Below are 15600 nucleotides of genomic sequence, written 5' to 3'. Positions count from 1 at the left end.
AGCCGTGCATCCGGAGACGAAGCTAGCACGTAGCAAACAATGGGATTTCGCACGTTATTATATGGCCCTTTTCCACTACCCTTTTTCAGCTCACTTCAGCCCGACACGGCTCGCGTTTCGACTACCTCAGAGCAGCACGACTCAGCTCGCTTCAGCCTGACTCAGCCCCCAAAACTCGCACGGTTTTGGAGTGGGGCTGAAGCGAGCCAAACCGAGCCGAGCGGGGCTAGGGGCGTGAGCAGACACTCCCCTGTGCACTGATTGGTGAGGAGGCGTGTCCTCACATGCCCACACATGCCCTGCGAGCACGCTGGGATCTATAAACACCGTAAACCCAGAAGAAGAAGAATTACGAATTACGAGAATTTCTGAAGCCTTATGCGCCTCGCCTCATCTATACGCTCTTGCCAGTATCTGTTGTCGGTGACAACAAGCCACAGCACCAAGACCAGCAACACTAACGACTCCATGTTTATTGTTTACTATCCGGGTTGTGAGACTACCGCTTAAAAGGTCACTGATGTCACTGTTTGCGCCGCCTAACGCCATCACGTGACGTCCACCCACTTTCGCTAACTCCACCCAATGTGTCCACCCACTTCCAGCCAGCACGGTTCAGCGCGGTTGTAGTCGAAATGCAACTCCAACAGCCCCGCTCAGCCCAACTCAGCACGGCACGGCTCAGCCCAACTCAGCCGCGTTGGTAGTGGAAAAGCGGCATTAGTGAACTAGTTAGCGTTTTACTGTGTCTAGCTACAAGCAGGGTGAGATCCAGAAACTGAGCGAGAGGTGTCTGATGGCCGAGTGAAGAGCTGCTAGTGGGGTCCGGGGGCATGCTGCCCTGGGAAATTTTGGAATATTGAGGCAAATTTGGGGCCCTCTGGTGTAATCTTGGCATGGAAAAGCAGTTGGGAGAAGCTCAGGGGTTTCAGGTAGTGAATTTCTGTAAAAGGAATCGGTCAGCTCAAGTCATTTCAAGAAAACGCTTTATTTTCTGCCATTTTATAGTGCATGTAGCCTTGATTAGCACGTTGTGGTAAATTGGTGATGGCTGTTCCAACCACAGAAGCTAACCTTAACATGTGAATATTGAGTGTGTATCTAGGGGCATGAAAATTTTGAAATTCACGTGCATTCTCTGCTTATAAATTACTACCCATTTCCCTGTAAAATACTTGCAAAATCTGTATGAAATTTCCCTCCAGATGCATGTGTGCTTGGCTTTCTCGGGTACCCTCTGTAGTACGCTGCCTGGCTCTGGAACATAACTACATACGTGACGGCGTGGTCATATGAACTGGCTCAGCCAATCAGAGCACGAGAATCGATCAAATAATATGACGTCGCTTCCCGTAATGTTAGACCCGAATCAAAGACAATTTCATGGTGAAATAATTGGATTTGCAGCAAATTGTGGGCAGTGGAGATGATCTAAATCGCTTGAACATTGAAAAGCAAGGGTTTTATTTATTTATTTACTTACTTACCCTGGGCTCAAGTAGCCGGCGCAGAAAACCACCGGCGTTTATTTTCATCTGCCAGTGCAACTAACGTTGGTCGTTTTTGTTTCATCGTAACTTCCTCTCATATGGAATTTAGAAGCCTGCCATTGCAGGAAATTATCCAGATAACACGGAGATTACAAGTGAATAGTGTGCGAGGTTTTTAGGTGAGCTGGAGAAAATGTTCAGTAATGGACTTTGTTTTCCAGAAATAAGCAGCAAATTGCTGTGGTATAGAGATCTTGCAGTCACGTGACTGGAAAGTACACAACCGCCATCTTGTCGGTCAAAAACACCGCTAAATACTGCTGCACTCGTGTACAGAATGGATCAATTTCAACCGACGGATTACACGGCTCATTTTTCTAATGAACAGATAACTAGATATATGTCTAAAATAAACGATCTACAGATTAGTGACCCTTATGGCTTACCGGACGGAGTTTTCACGACCGGATTTTGAACTGCCAGCGGAATACCCGGACGTGTATAATTACCTCATTAACTTTCCCTCGCTGTTCAGTGGTGAAGCACTGCGTGCCTATAAATCTCTGGACAGTTATCTTTACAGAAATTCAGGATTTGTCAGCGACTCAGATGTGGCATCTTGTAAACAAGAATCCTCATTGGATGGGTAAGTCACTTAAGTATTGAGTATAGCACTGACCAGCCGATTATAGAATAGAATAAGGTAATTCCAGCTGTAATTCCAAATCGTCCATCTTGTTTACATGGATCTGGCGTTGGAGAGGTAGAGGCTTAGCAGTGGAGGTTTGAGTGGCTGTTTTCTGAGCTTAGTCAACAGGCCGCTCTGCAGCCTCGCTTTTGCTTCTGCTCCCGGCGCCGCCTCCTTCGCTTTGCTTCCGATAACAATCCACGGAGACCCCGCTGGTCTCGCTATCTTGTCCGGAATGTTGTGCATGCGATGGAAATCGCTACAAACTGTCATTTTCTGCTGGAAACCCATGTCCAGTGAGTCCATACGGTTGTAGTGGATATTGAAGTCCGGTACAGACGAACAACACGCAAAAATACACATAAAAAACGTGCACAGGTAGGGAGAGCTTGTAGCTGCAGCCGTTGTAGTAGAATTGTATATAGTAGGGTTTTCCAGAAGAAAAGGTAGAAGTAAAAGCAGAAGTAGAAGGCGGAATATGGCGTTTGACTGACAAGATGGCGTCTGTCACAATCTGGATCGGCTGTGACGTCACATGCAAGTGCTCCATAAGGGGAATAAATCACTTTGGGGGGGGGGGGGGGGGGGATGATGAACGTTCAGGGTTGCAATAGTCACTTCAGAGCAGTGAATTTGTCTGGCTAAATCTAGGACTTGTTGTGTTTAAATGCCCCAAGGCTGTGCTGGGTGTGGGTGTGGATGGAGGGGCCGGTTGTGTGCAAATGCCTCAAGGCTGTGTGTGTGTGTGTGTGTGTGTGTATGTAAATGCCCCGAGTGTATAATCGTCCTTGTGTGTGGGGGTAAGTTCAGGTCCAGTTGTTGTGTGGGTGTGTCGTGCTGATGAGCAGGTGTATGATACATCACGATATTCAATACCACAATATCAGTACACGAGTGCGTAGGCAGAGAGCGAGGCTGGTTTTTGTTTTGTGAAAGCAGCATCTTGTTTTTCAGTTAGTGTAAATTTAAATATGTCTTCCTGTAAAACTGTGTGTGTAAATCCTGGCTGCTTTGTGTAATGCCCTAAAGCTGTGTATGTTTGTGTGGCCTAGTTGTGCGTAAATGCCCTGAGGCTGGGTGGATGGCGAGAGCGTCAGAGTCTCTGTTCATAGCTCCTCATCCTCAGCAGCTTTAATAATCCCGTCTCCCCCCCACCCCGTTCCCCGGAGACTGCGTCGCGTCCTCTCTGTCCGTCTCTCCAGCTTTCATATTGTTCCACCTTCCCTTGTATCCTCTCATCATCCTGTCATCCCGTGCACACGTAGTGTTAACGCTTTGAGGCTGGAGTCATCTGTCACGCCTGTCTTGAAGCTACAGTCATGAGGTTTGCTTTATGATGAGCAAATTGTGGCCATAATAGGATGCACGTGACCAAGGAGCTACACTCCGATAGATAAGCGTTCAGACGGGACGTGATTGATCTGACGTGTGCCGAGAAAGCATTCCCCACACCATCACACCACCACCACCAGAGCCTGAACTACAGGGCGTCGGAAAAGTCAGGAACCAGTGAGAGTAAAGCGACAGTGGTGCTTGAAAGTTTGTGAACCCTTTAGAAGTTTTGTATTTCTGCATAAATATGACCTAAAACGTCAGATTTTCACACAAGTCCTAAAAGTAGATAAAGAGAACCCAGTTAAACAAATGAGACAAAAATATTATATTTGGTCATTTATTTATTGAGGAAAAAGATCCAATATTACATATCTGTAAGTGGCAAAAGTATGTGAACCTCTAGGATTAGCAGTTAATTTGAAGGTGAAATTAGAGTCAGGTGTTTTCAATCAATGGGATGACGATCAGGTGTGAGTGGGCACCCTGTTTTATTTAAAGAACAGGGATCTATCAAAGTCTGATCTTCACAACACATGTTTGTGGAAGTGTATCATGGCACGAACAAAGGAGATTTCTGAGGACCTCAGAAAAAGCGTTGTTGATGCTCATCAGGCTGGAAAAGGTTATAAAACCATCTCTAAAGAGTTTGGACTCCACCAATCCACAGTCAGACAGATTGTGTACAAATGGAGGAAATTCAAGACCAGTGTTACCCTCCCCAGGAGTGGTCAACCAACAAAGATCACTCCAAGAGCAAGGCGTGTAACATTCGGAGAGGTCACAAAGGACCCCAGGGGAACTTCTAAGCAACTGAAGGCCTCTCTCACATTTGGCTAATGTTCATGAGTCCACCATCAGGAGAACACTGAACAACAATGGTGTGCATGGCAGGGTTGCAAGGAGAAAGCCACTGCTCTCCAAAAAGAACATTGCTGCTCGTCTGCGGTTTGCTAAAGATCACGTGGACAAGCCAGAAGGCTATTGGGAAAATGTTTTGTGGATGGATGAGACCAAAATATAATTCTTTGGTTTAAATGAGAAGTGTTATGTTTGGAGAAAGGAAAACCCTGCATTCCAGAATAAGAACCTTATCCCATCTGTGAAACGTGGTGGTAGTATCACGGTTTGGGCCTGTTTTGCTGCATCTGGGCCAGGACGGCTTGCCATCATTGATGGAACAATGAATTCTGAATTATACCAGCGAATTCTAAAGGAAAATGTCAGGACATCTGTCCATGAACTGAATCTCAAGAGAAGGTGGGTCATGCAGCAAGACAACGACCCTAAGCACACAAGTCGTTCTACCAAAGAATGGTTAAAGAAGAATAAAGTTAATGTTTTGGAATGGCCAAGTCAGAGTCCTGACCTTAATCCAATGGAAATGTTGTGGAAGGACCTGAAGCGAGCAGTTCATGTGAGGAAACCCACCAACATCCCAGAGTTGAAGCTGTTCTGTATGGAGGAACGGGCTAAAATTCCTCCAAGCCGGTGTGCAGGACTGATCAACAGTTACCGCAAACGTTTAGTTACAGTTATTGCTGCACAAGGGGGTCACACCAGATACTGAAAGTAAAGGTTCACATACTTTTGCCACTCACAGATATGTAATATTGGATCATTTTCCTCAATAAATAAATGACCAAGTATAATATTTTTGTCTCATTTGTTTAACTGGGTTCTCTTTATCTACTTTTAGGACTTGTGTGAAAATCTGATGATGTTTTAGGTCATATTTATGCAGAAATATAGAAAATTCTAAAGGGTTCACAAACTTTCAAGCACCACTGTACATGGTGGAAATTGGTTTGTTAGACCAGGTGGTGTTTTTGTTTTTTTTTTCCAAACCTTCAACTGTCTAGTTTGAGTCATTTCTAGGCTCAGGTTCTCATTCACCGCCGACAGGAGCGGAACCCGATAAAGTGGCCGGTGAATTTGTATCACCCCAAGTCATGATTGTGAGAACTTTGCCCACTTTTGAACCCTTAAAGTCGAGGCTGGTCTTCGTTCTTTTGACCACAATTTACTGCCAGTGTGAACGCAGACACGCGTGCACACACACACTCGGGCCAAGGACATTGTTTGCTTTGGGATTTGAATGTGCACTGTGTTTCTGCGCTTCCTGATGGGAACGAAGAGGCTTCTGGGTAAGAGAGGGTGAAGTGTGGAGAGACTGGGTGCTGATGTGAAGGCTGAGACAGAGGCAAGTGTGAAACGTGACACTGAGCCTGATTAGGCGCACGTGTTTTTTTTTTTGTGTGTGTGTGTAAAAAAAAAAAAAAAAAAGCTGTGTGTGCTTGTTGGATCTCGTCCCTCAGTGATTTCCTGTTAGTGATTAAACACGGACACATGTGCTCACACACTCAGTGGTGATGATGGCTGCGCCCTGACTGTCGAACTGTGTGAAATTTACCACCCACAACTTGTGTCCCCAGGGGTTTTAGATGTGTGCGGGTGTAAAATGTTCCAAGTCGTGCCTCATTTTGGCTTTTTTTTTTTTGTGTGTGTGTTTTTTTTCTCCATTTGTTAATGGTGTAAAATGTGTTTTTTGTTTCTCTCTTTGTCTCAGTCTCTGTCTTTATCTCTTTCTTGGTCTCTGTCTACCTCCCTGTCTGTCTGTATCTCTCTCTGTGTGTTTGTGGGTGGGTGTGTGCGTGTCCTGTATGAGTGGTTGTGAAAGCTCCCAGTGACTCAGTGAGTTCCTGTAAAGCGACGCACTGTGCTGTAGAGCAAGTCGACTAACGCTTGCAACACAACGAATGTGTCATTTCAGCGTCACACTGAAGCTCGTCCTGCATGTGTGCCCGTGTGTGTGTGTGTGCATGCGCATCTGTTGCGCAAAAGCCCCTCCCCACACCCAGCATTTCCTCACTCTTGCAGGAAGTGACCTCACTCTGTCCCAAGGCAACAGAAGGTGGTGATGTTGCAGGCAGGAAATGGCTTTAGTTTGGATGGGCGTAATTAGCTGTGTGTGCTACTGAGCAGATACACTCTTCTTCTTCTTCTTCTGCATTGCTTAGCTGCTGTTTATCCCATTGATTAATTGACAAGTGTTCTATATTAATATTTGATTTTAATATCGGGTTTGCTGTGTACCGTAGTGCCATAATTGTTTAAATCAAGTTCGGTTTATTAACAAGCTTGTATCCTGTTTTCTTTTGCAAAGGTTTCAGGGCTTAAAATACACTGAAAGGAAATGACATTTGGGACGTGACCATGCAATGAATCTGCTTCTTCATGTACACAGTAAATGGCTGGGTTTATAGATGATAAATGAGAAATCGATTAATAGATAGGCGAGTGAGTGAGTAAGCAGATCAATGGGACTGGAACGGTGCAATTTATTATTTTTATGTCTCCGTTAATACCTCAGCAGACAAACTTAATAGTTATTCCATGAAATTGAGTCGTACATGAGCTGATGGCCGATGAGGCGCGTAGCACCGAGTCGGCTATAAGCCACACATGACGAGATTATAACTCTTTTATTCTATCCACATTCACTGGATTTTGAGAAACGGAGCATTTTTATTTTTTGCAAGTTCGATAAATAAAAACTTTTCTACAAAGCGTTTGACAATCATTTCCACTTAGAATGTAAAGAAACCGGCAGAAGGGCTGGCAATTTGTGAAAAGGGCTATAATAATTCTTGAAGGGGGAAAAAAAAATGCATTCTTACCATCAAATGCTTTTACTTCATATTGTGTTGCTTTTGTATTTTTTTTTTTTTGTGGTTTTGCTTTTGAGTAGACTTTTTATTTCGTCGTCAGTCAGTTCAGCAACGTGATCCGCCTGTTTGTTTTTCCCTACTCACGATATATGAGCTAATATCGTAGTAGTAGAGTAGCCAATCAGAGCTCGCGATTGCTCATATCCAGTGAATGCGGATAGAATAAACTTGTATCTATTCAATCGCCTGTGAAAAGTAAATAATGTTTCAGTATTGAGAGCTTGAACGCTCTGAAAGTTTGATAGGGAAAGACTCTACAGTCTTACATGCTCCAATCTGTCTCACTCTCACAGACAGAGGACTCTCCCAGCCCAAAACGCCAGCGACTCTCCCAGCAGTCTGTGCTCGAGCTGGCCTCAGCCCCGCCCTCCACGCCCTCGCCGCCCATCAGGCCGTGGGAGCTCCCCCCTAGTCGTAGATCACACCCCTATCCTCACTCACACTACCACTCGGAGCGCTGTCACACACCCGCCAGGCACAGACGCAGGTATGGTGTAGATTTTGATGAGGTGGTCCATGATGACATCAACAGTGATTTTGATTTGATTTGATTTGATGATGTTGCTCTGTGGTACATCAGCCCTCCAGCACGACGTCAGCGTCCCCGGCGCGAGCGCCTCTCTCGGCTCCATCACGGCTCCCCTGGCGGCACCCAGGACGAGAACTACCGCCACCCTGCTCATCCTCACACACATGCTCTTCACTCGTACGGGTCAGCCGTGCCCCCTCACCCGCCAGCGGGTACCGACGAGCCCCGCGCCTTCCATCCTCCTGCTCTGTCGCCACGGTTACATGGTTACTCACAGCAGCAAGGCACCGTGGTCATGGACCTCCATGAGCAGGTAAGATGGCATTTAGGTTGTGATGAAAGTCAAAAATGGCGCCGTGTGTGGACATCGTGCGAAGTAATTTACGTTTGTGTGTGTGTGGGATAGCTTCCTCAGGGTACAGTCCCCGTATCGTACACAATGTCTCCAGTGACGGCCCACGCCCTCCCGCCTCCTCTCTGTACGGGACAGCATATCCCAGCATGCTCCTCTCAGCAGCAGGTGCCCGCCTGCTCAGTGGTCTTCAGCAGCCAGCAGCACTACCCTGTCTGCCCACCTCCGGTAATTGTGTTTGTGTGTGTGAGAGTGAGTGAGATTTGAGGCAGCACATGAGCGTCACACTCCTGATACTCTGCTGCCACCTTGTGTTCAAAGCAGAGAACTCCAAACTCGGTTATTATAATTTTTCCATTTCTGTTTTCGTTGTGTATTAATACGTTAAAAATTTTTCCGCTTCCTTTTTAGATGCTGCCTGCGTGTTCGGTGCAGCACTTGCCCGTGCCGTACGCGTTTCCTTCACTGCTTTCCAGCGATTCAGCATTCCTGCTCCACCCACAACACCACCTCTCACATCATCACCATCCGCCACACCTGGCCCCGCCCACGCACTTCCTGCCCTTCCAGACACAGCAGTCTAGATCAGTGAGTATACACACAGGATATATTAAAGCGCGCACACACACTGTAGTATGATTTGTCGCTTAAAAGCTGCGCTTGTGTAGCCACTACAGAGGATTGAGAATGAGGTGGAGCTGCTCGGCGATCACCTGTCAGTAGGAGGCAACTTTAATTACACCCACTCGAGCCACCCCAGCTCCCTGCCTCCCTCCACGCCGTTGCAGTTCCTCTCTCACGAGCCCCTGACGCAGGAGCTCTTCGGAGTGGTAAGTGTTGTTCTGATTCCTTAATCCACAAGGATGTATTCATGAACATGACAAGATGACAAGTGGTTCTTCGGAACGGTTAACAGCATCGTCTTTGACTTTGTTCTGCGCAGCCGTATCCACACTTCATGCCTCGACGCATCACAGGTCGGCGGTATCGTTCACAGCAAACCGTGGCTCCGCCCCCATATCATCCCAGCCTCCTTCCATACTTCCTGTGAGTTTTTACCATTTTTGTCCAAAAAGCTGCATTTCCAGGATGTGTACGGAGTGTAAATGTGACAACGCGGCTTCTTTCTCTGTGTAGATCTGTTCTTCCGGTGCAGCCTACAGCAGTGGGGCCTGCCATCAGCTTAGAGCTGGACGTAGACGACGGAGAAGTGGAGAATTACGAGGTGAAGTATCATTTATAACGGTCCACAAAACATTTCTAAAGCTATATCCACTAGGGGGCGGGTCAGAGCTGAGACATGGCGGTTATGGCAGATTTCCGTAATGATTCGCAGCCAGCTGTTCTAGGTCTCGCTTATGCTCTGTGCTGCTGGAGACGCAGACAAAAACAGACTCGGTCCTTGATAAAACTTTGCTCCAAAACCATAAACTGTGTCTCAAACCTCCAATTGCATCTAAGTGTTTAGAGGAATCCCCCCCCCCCCCAGGGTAAAAGACTACATGGCTTTTTAAAATTTTTTTTATTTAAACATTAGGAACTTGTTTAGCGTATACAAAAAAAAAAGATAAAAGCAAGTACAACCCTGATCTTATGAAATGTGTATTAAGTTTTTTTTTTATTTTTTTAAAATTCATGGACGACTTCTTACACCAAGATGTCATTAACAGTTTACTTTAATCTTGTGTGTGTGCACATGCGTGTGTTTAGGCTCTGCTGAACCTTGCCGAACGTCTCGGGGAAGCCAAACCACGCGGCCTGACAAAAGCAGACATCGAACAGCTGCCTTCCTACAGATTCAACCCCAGCAACCACCAGTCTGAGCAAACCCTGTGAGCAAAACTCACGCGCACACACACGGCGCAGAGTCAGGATGAGTACGAACAGCAGTAATGATGGGGTTATGACTCGTCGACTAATTGTGCTCCTGTTGAACAAAATATAGTGCGTTGGGTTGCAGTAGTGAAGCCAAGGGTGCCGATACTTTCCGAGTGCAACCGTTAAAGGAGTACGCCACCCCCAGGTGAAATTGAGTCAGTCCCTGCAGTCCCTAGAGTTGGATGAGTGAGCCAAAGCGTTTTGTAGCCGACCCAGCCATTGCCCTGATCTGGAAACGCCCCGGTTAGCTTTAGCTTAGCGTAGTCGCTGTAATCCGGCGTGTCCAGCTAGCATTGTCATTGCAAAAGTGAATCAAATAACTCAAGATTTTTTATAATTGTTTCTCATGACCTGTACGTTCACATCGAGTACACATATCAATGCAAATTAACACGAAGGGATTTACTAGACCAATTTATATCTGGAACTATTTTCAGCCACAGCACAGGCAAAGCACCGCTGCAGGCGCAAAGACACCACGCAGCACCACAACTTCCGTCAATACACCAGTGTTACCAGGGAAACCAGGGTTTTCAGGTGCTGCGTGGTGTCTTTGCGCCTGCAGCGGTGCTTTGCCTGTGCTGTGGCCGAAAATAGTTCCAGATATAAATTGGTCTAGTAAATCCCTTTGTGTTAATTTGCACTGATATGTGTACTTGATGTGAATGTACAGGTCATGAGAAATAATTATAAAAAATCTTGAGTTATTTGATTCACTTTTGCAATGACAATGCTAGCTGGACACGCCGGATTACAGCGACTACGCTAAGCTAAAGCTAACCGGGGCGTTTCCAGATCAGGACAATGGCTGGGTCGGCTACAAAACGCTTTGGCTCACTCATCCAACTCTAGGGACTGACTCAATTTCACCTGGGGGTGGCGTACTCCTTTAAAATGCTGAAGCTGAAATGGCATTCTGTTGAACTGATGGTGCACTGTGTACACTACCGTTCAAAAGTTTGGGGTCACTTTGAAATGTCCTTATTTTTGAAAGAAAAGCACTGTTCTTTTCAATGAAGATCACTTTAAACTAATCAGAAATCCACTCTATACATTGCTAATGTGGTAAATGACTATTCTAGCTGCAAATGTCTGGTTTTTGGTGCAATATCTCCATAGGTGTATAGAGGCCCATTTCCAGCAACTCTCACTCCAGTGTTCTAATGGTACAATGTGTTTGCTCATTGCCTCAGAAGGCTAATGGATGATTAGAAAACCCTTGTACAATCATGTTAGCACAGCTGAAAACAGTTGAGCTCTTTAGAGAAGCTATAAAACTGACCTTCCTTTGAGCAGATTGAGTTTCTGGAGCATCACATTTGTGGGGTCGATTAAATGCTCAAAGTGGCCAGAAAAATGTCTTGACTATATTTTCTATTCATTTTACAACTTATGGTGGGAAATAAAAGTGTGACTTTTCATGGAAAACACAAAATTGTCTGGGTGACCCCAAACTTTTGAACGGTAGTGCATGTACTGCTGTCTTGTACCCTATGTAGTGAGCACAGGTAGTGAACAGGATGAGATTTTGGATGTAAACGGGTTTATGAAAGGATCCTCGTACATCAAAGCAGTTTTAGATTATAGGTAATGTAAAGAAAATCCATAAAGCATTTTAGTTTAGCTGTTTTTAACCTGCTGTGTGTGTGTGTGTGTTTCAGATGTGTGGTGTGCATGTGTGACTTCGAGTCCCGACAGCTGCTCCGAGTCCTGCCCTGCAATCATGAATTCCACGCCAAGTGTGTCGACAAATGGCTCAAGGTGTGTGTGCGCATTAGTTATTATAAAGCAACACTGAATCTTAATGAAATACTCACTCACTTCTGTTCTGATTGGCCGTATTGGTATGACCTTTGACCTGGTCTCTTATCCCCCCCCCACCCCACCCCGCAGGCGAACAGAACCTGCCCTATCTGCCGAGCCGACGCCTCCGAAGTTCAGCGGGATTCTGAGTGACTGGTCCCAACCCGTTTCACTCCTGCCCCATCACACACACTCATACTCGCCTCATACACACACTCGTGTACACATCCCATTCCGCAGTTTCCTCTGGACCTTTTCCATAACGTCACAACACACTGGACTTCCTTTGAGAAAAGTATATATATACAATACACACACACACACACACACACACTCCCCCTCTCTCCTCCTTCTTCTTCTTCCCCTGCCCTTAACAGTAAAAGTTCTGTGAATAGCTCCTGTTTGCATCACATTGTCGTTCTTCTAAAAAGCAAGCACAGACGTCTGAACAAACACACACACACTCTGTTCTACTAACCCCAAGAATCCAAAGATGGTTCTCGGTTTAATTTAGGTCACTCCATCACTGCCATTTCCTTCATCTTCATTTCTTTATTTGTATATTTTATTATCTTCAGGTGGGTACAGGGTGGCTGAGGTCCTCATTTTGCATTTGGTGTGCGTGTGTGTGCGTGCATACACTAACATTCCCGAGCGTGTGAATTTATCTTATGTGAGGAAGTGAATGTTTTTTTTTGTTTGTTTGTTTTTTTTGTGTGCGCGCGCACATGTCCTTTCCCCCACCCCTCCAGCCTTTTTCTTTTACAAATAAAAAATATTGCATATTAATGGATGTATCAATATAGAGGGACAGAATAACACAAAAAAAAGAAATTGTTCTTTTCTTCTAAAAACGAGGAAAAAAATGTATCTATATTATTAAGATGGGTGGGGCAGTCATATAGAATTGGAATACTGTGAGTGTGTGTGAGTGTTGGCACACGTGTGTGTGTCGGTGTATCATTTGGTTACTCGTGTATTATTTATCCTGTATGTGTGGTACAGAACACTGGCTTCCCGCTCTCGTCTCTCATTGGCTGCAGCGCTCGCGTGTGATTGGTCAGGAGGCGCCTTATTTTTATTGGCTCTCCTGGCTCGAGTCTGTTTTTCTTTCTTTTCCAACATCCCGCCGTTATCCTGGAAAAGAAGGATGTAGTCTTCCTTCCATAGCAATCTTTATTATTATTATTTATTGTTTTATTATTATTATTTTTTTTAAAGAAAAAATCTTGGCAGGTTATTGACACGCATTTCCACAAAGCATTTTGAGAAGAGCGAGCTTGAGGATGAAGTCGTTCATCATCCGTTCGCAACAGGAAGACCTTGTTGTCGATGGCAATCCCATCTTGATTGTTAAAAACACCTTTATAAGCATTAGTAGTGTAGCCTCGTTCATTTTTTTTTTCTTGTGTTTCTTCTCATTTTTAACAGTAAATGTTAAATTCCTTGCACAGTTTGTTTTGTTCATGATCAAACGACCCCGCCGTCAAGATCGGTCCAGTTTCCTGGGTTCATTCCGACTTGCTAGGTTTGTCTAAGGTTGCTTATAGCCCAGAGGTTTGCCTATCAATCAGCTAGTTTTCTGTTCTATCCCCTTCTTTAGTTTTGTACTGGCGCATTCAGAATGTGCAAAGAGGAATTGGAAAAAATGACAGAACATTGCTTCCTCTGAGACACATGAAGCTGCTGTTTGTTTTCGAACTGGGCGATGTAACAGCACACTTTGAGAAAAGCGCTATCCGCCCTCTTCTGCATACACAAGCTCACAGATGCCCATTATTGGCTAGTGTTTCTGTGGTTGACACAGGAGAGAGAGAGAGTGCATGTCCTCGCCGGTTTTGCTCTCTCGGACCCCTGGTGTGTGGATGTCTATGGCACCTTCGTTCAATCTCGTGATCTTCGACCATGTAGCTAAGCAGTGACGTTTTTTGAAAAAACAAGTTGTTTGAGGAAAGGCGCTTTCTTTCTTTTTTTTTTTTTCTCCCCCCAGCAAGCTAAATCTTGTGGCTGAAGTGCACAACTAAAGTTTCAGAGGGAAAAATCTCAGCTGATTTTGAGCATATTTGGTGAAAATTCGATTGTTGATTTGCAAAACCACTTGTATAAGATGGAGAAATTTGGGAGAGACACACTGATGTACACTTCCATTTTGATTTCATGCTCAGCACTACATCATTCAGCACTTGGCAATATTTACGACAAACCTGCAGTTCAACTTTCTGACTTTATAAATGTATGATCAGGTAGCACGTGTGTGTGTGTGTGTGTGTGTGAGACACAATGGCACGTTGGTAGAATTTGCATTATTCCCAGTTCATGTTTTATTCTAAAAGTAACGCACAACAAACACGGTTTCCTTTCTCAGTCTCTCTCTCTCTCTCTCTCTCTCTCGTCTCCAATCCTCTGTGTGTGTAATAACCTGCCATAGATGCTTCATAGGATTATCATAACCACGACCGTCCCTGCCTCGACTTGGGTATGTGTGTGCCAGTGAAGGTGTGAGTAATAAACGGTTACATCATTAAGCTCTCGTAGCTCGCAAACCCGTAGTGTCTTAACTGCAGATGCCTTTCAGCCGTTCTCCAGCATCAACGTCATGCATCATATCGCTGATGCAGTGATCGCAACGTCACAATATTCCTCTTATTTGTCTTGGATCGCTTTACTAAACCCGACGTTTTACTTTATAATGTATGTATTTTCCCTCCTGCTTGGTACAATAGCAGTTACCTCATTTTTACTATTTATGGTGTTATCTTTTTTCCTTTGTTTTATTTTTTTGCTAAACGAATGAGACAGCTTCTGATCCTCTTTTTTTTTTTTTAAATGGGTTTTAATTTGTTTTCCATTAAAAGTACAATTGTATCGTTTAACATGTAGTTTCTTATGTATAATATCTGTAACCAAAATCATTTGAAGGCTTGATATAAAAATTTTTAACAAACATTTGTACATTTTCTATGAGAGTTATTACTAGTAACGCTTTACTAAGTAGTGCAATGATTTTTGTTTGGTTTTTTTTTTTTTTTTTTGGTTCCTCTCTGACCCCAATTCCCAGTCTTTTTGGATTTGAAAGGGTGGTTCAGTAATAAATGTATAATGTTCTCTTCCACAACTTGAGGTTTTATTTCTTCTGACATTCATTTTCCATCATAATGAGTCAAGGGCATACAACTGCTGTGCAACAGGAAATACATCAATACAATGCATCAAAAGATTTGCTGTAATTTTCTCCAGGACAGGTATGAAAAATATTAATCTAATGGAGCTGAAATCCTGAAACCCAGTATTCTGTAGAAATGATTGCACTTCTTTAAATGCAAACACTTTTTTATAATATCCCTGTGATTTCAATTGTGACCTCTAGAGGGCGACATGGTACACCGTTAAAGCTTCTGTCTCAGTAAGATGACCTTCACACTGTACTCTCCATGCAAATAATTTGAAAAGGACAAACAGCAGGTCCACGCAGCTGGGCGACTTGGAGTTCAGTGGAAAGGCTTCATTAGTTCTGCTGAATGTTGGGAAGAACAACATTACCAGGTTCACACGACCTCACGGTTCTGAAGTGTAAATTGTCTTGAAAGCCTTGGGATAAACTTTGTAAATAAATGATGGATAAATGCCTGAAAATATTCAGTCTACTGAAGAGAATTGTAGAGTGTTTACCACACACAACTGACATCCCCCCCTCCCCCAACTATATTGTTTTAGCTTCACTCTGGGAGTTGTTTAGATTAACGTTTGCTTCATGTCCTCATATCATACCGGCGAGTGGCCTAGTGGTTAGCGTGTCT

General features: G+C 44.5%; 1 protein-coding gene across 2 annotated transcripts in view; it reads left to right on the top strand.

Moving 5' to 3' along the window:
* The window catches only part of rnf38 (ring finger protein 38), a 28913-nt gene extending 16714 nt beyond the window's left edge, over positions 1 to 12199 (top strand). For both annotated transcript variants that reach the window (XM_060916668.1, XM_060916669.1), the window contains 10 exons: positions 7535 to 7728; positions 7822 to 8083; positions 8177 to 8350; positions 8534 to 8710; positions 8791 to 8952; positions 9066 to 9169; positions 9260 to 9347; positions 9833 to 9954; positions 11662 to 11761; positions 11894 to 12199. In XM_060916668.1, the coding sequence (XP_060772651.1) occupies positions 7535 to 7728; positions 7822 to 8083; positions 8177 to 8350; positions 8534 to 8710; positions 8791 to 8952; positions 9066 to 9169; positions 9260 to 9347; positions 9833 to 9954; positions 11662 to 11761; positions 11894 to 11956 (1446 nt within the window). In that variant the 3' untranslated portion in view covers positions 11957 to 12199. The remainder of the gene's footprint in view (positions 1 to 7534; positions 7729 to 7821; positions 8084 to 8176; positions 8351 to 8533; positions 8711 to 8790; positions 8953 to 9065; positions 9170 to 9259; positions 9348 to 9832; positions 9955 to 11661; positions 11762 to 11893) is intronic.
* Positions 12200 to 15600: the final 3401 nt, after the last annotated feature.

The sequence above is a fragment of the Neoarius graeffei genome, chromosome 3 (genome assembly GCF_027579695.1).
Source record: "Neoarius graeffei isolate fNeoGra1 chromosome 3, fNeoGra1.pri, whole genome shotgun sequence".
NCBI lineage: Eukaryota > Metazoa > Chordata > Actinopteri > Siluriformes > Ariidae > Neoarius > Neoarius graeffei.
This window is presented reverse-complemented; position numbering and strand designations above follow the sequence as displayed.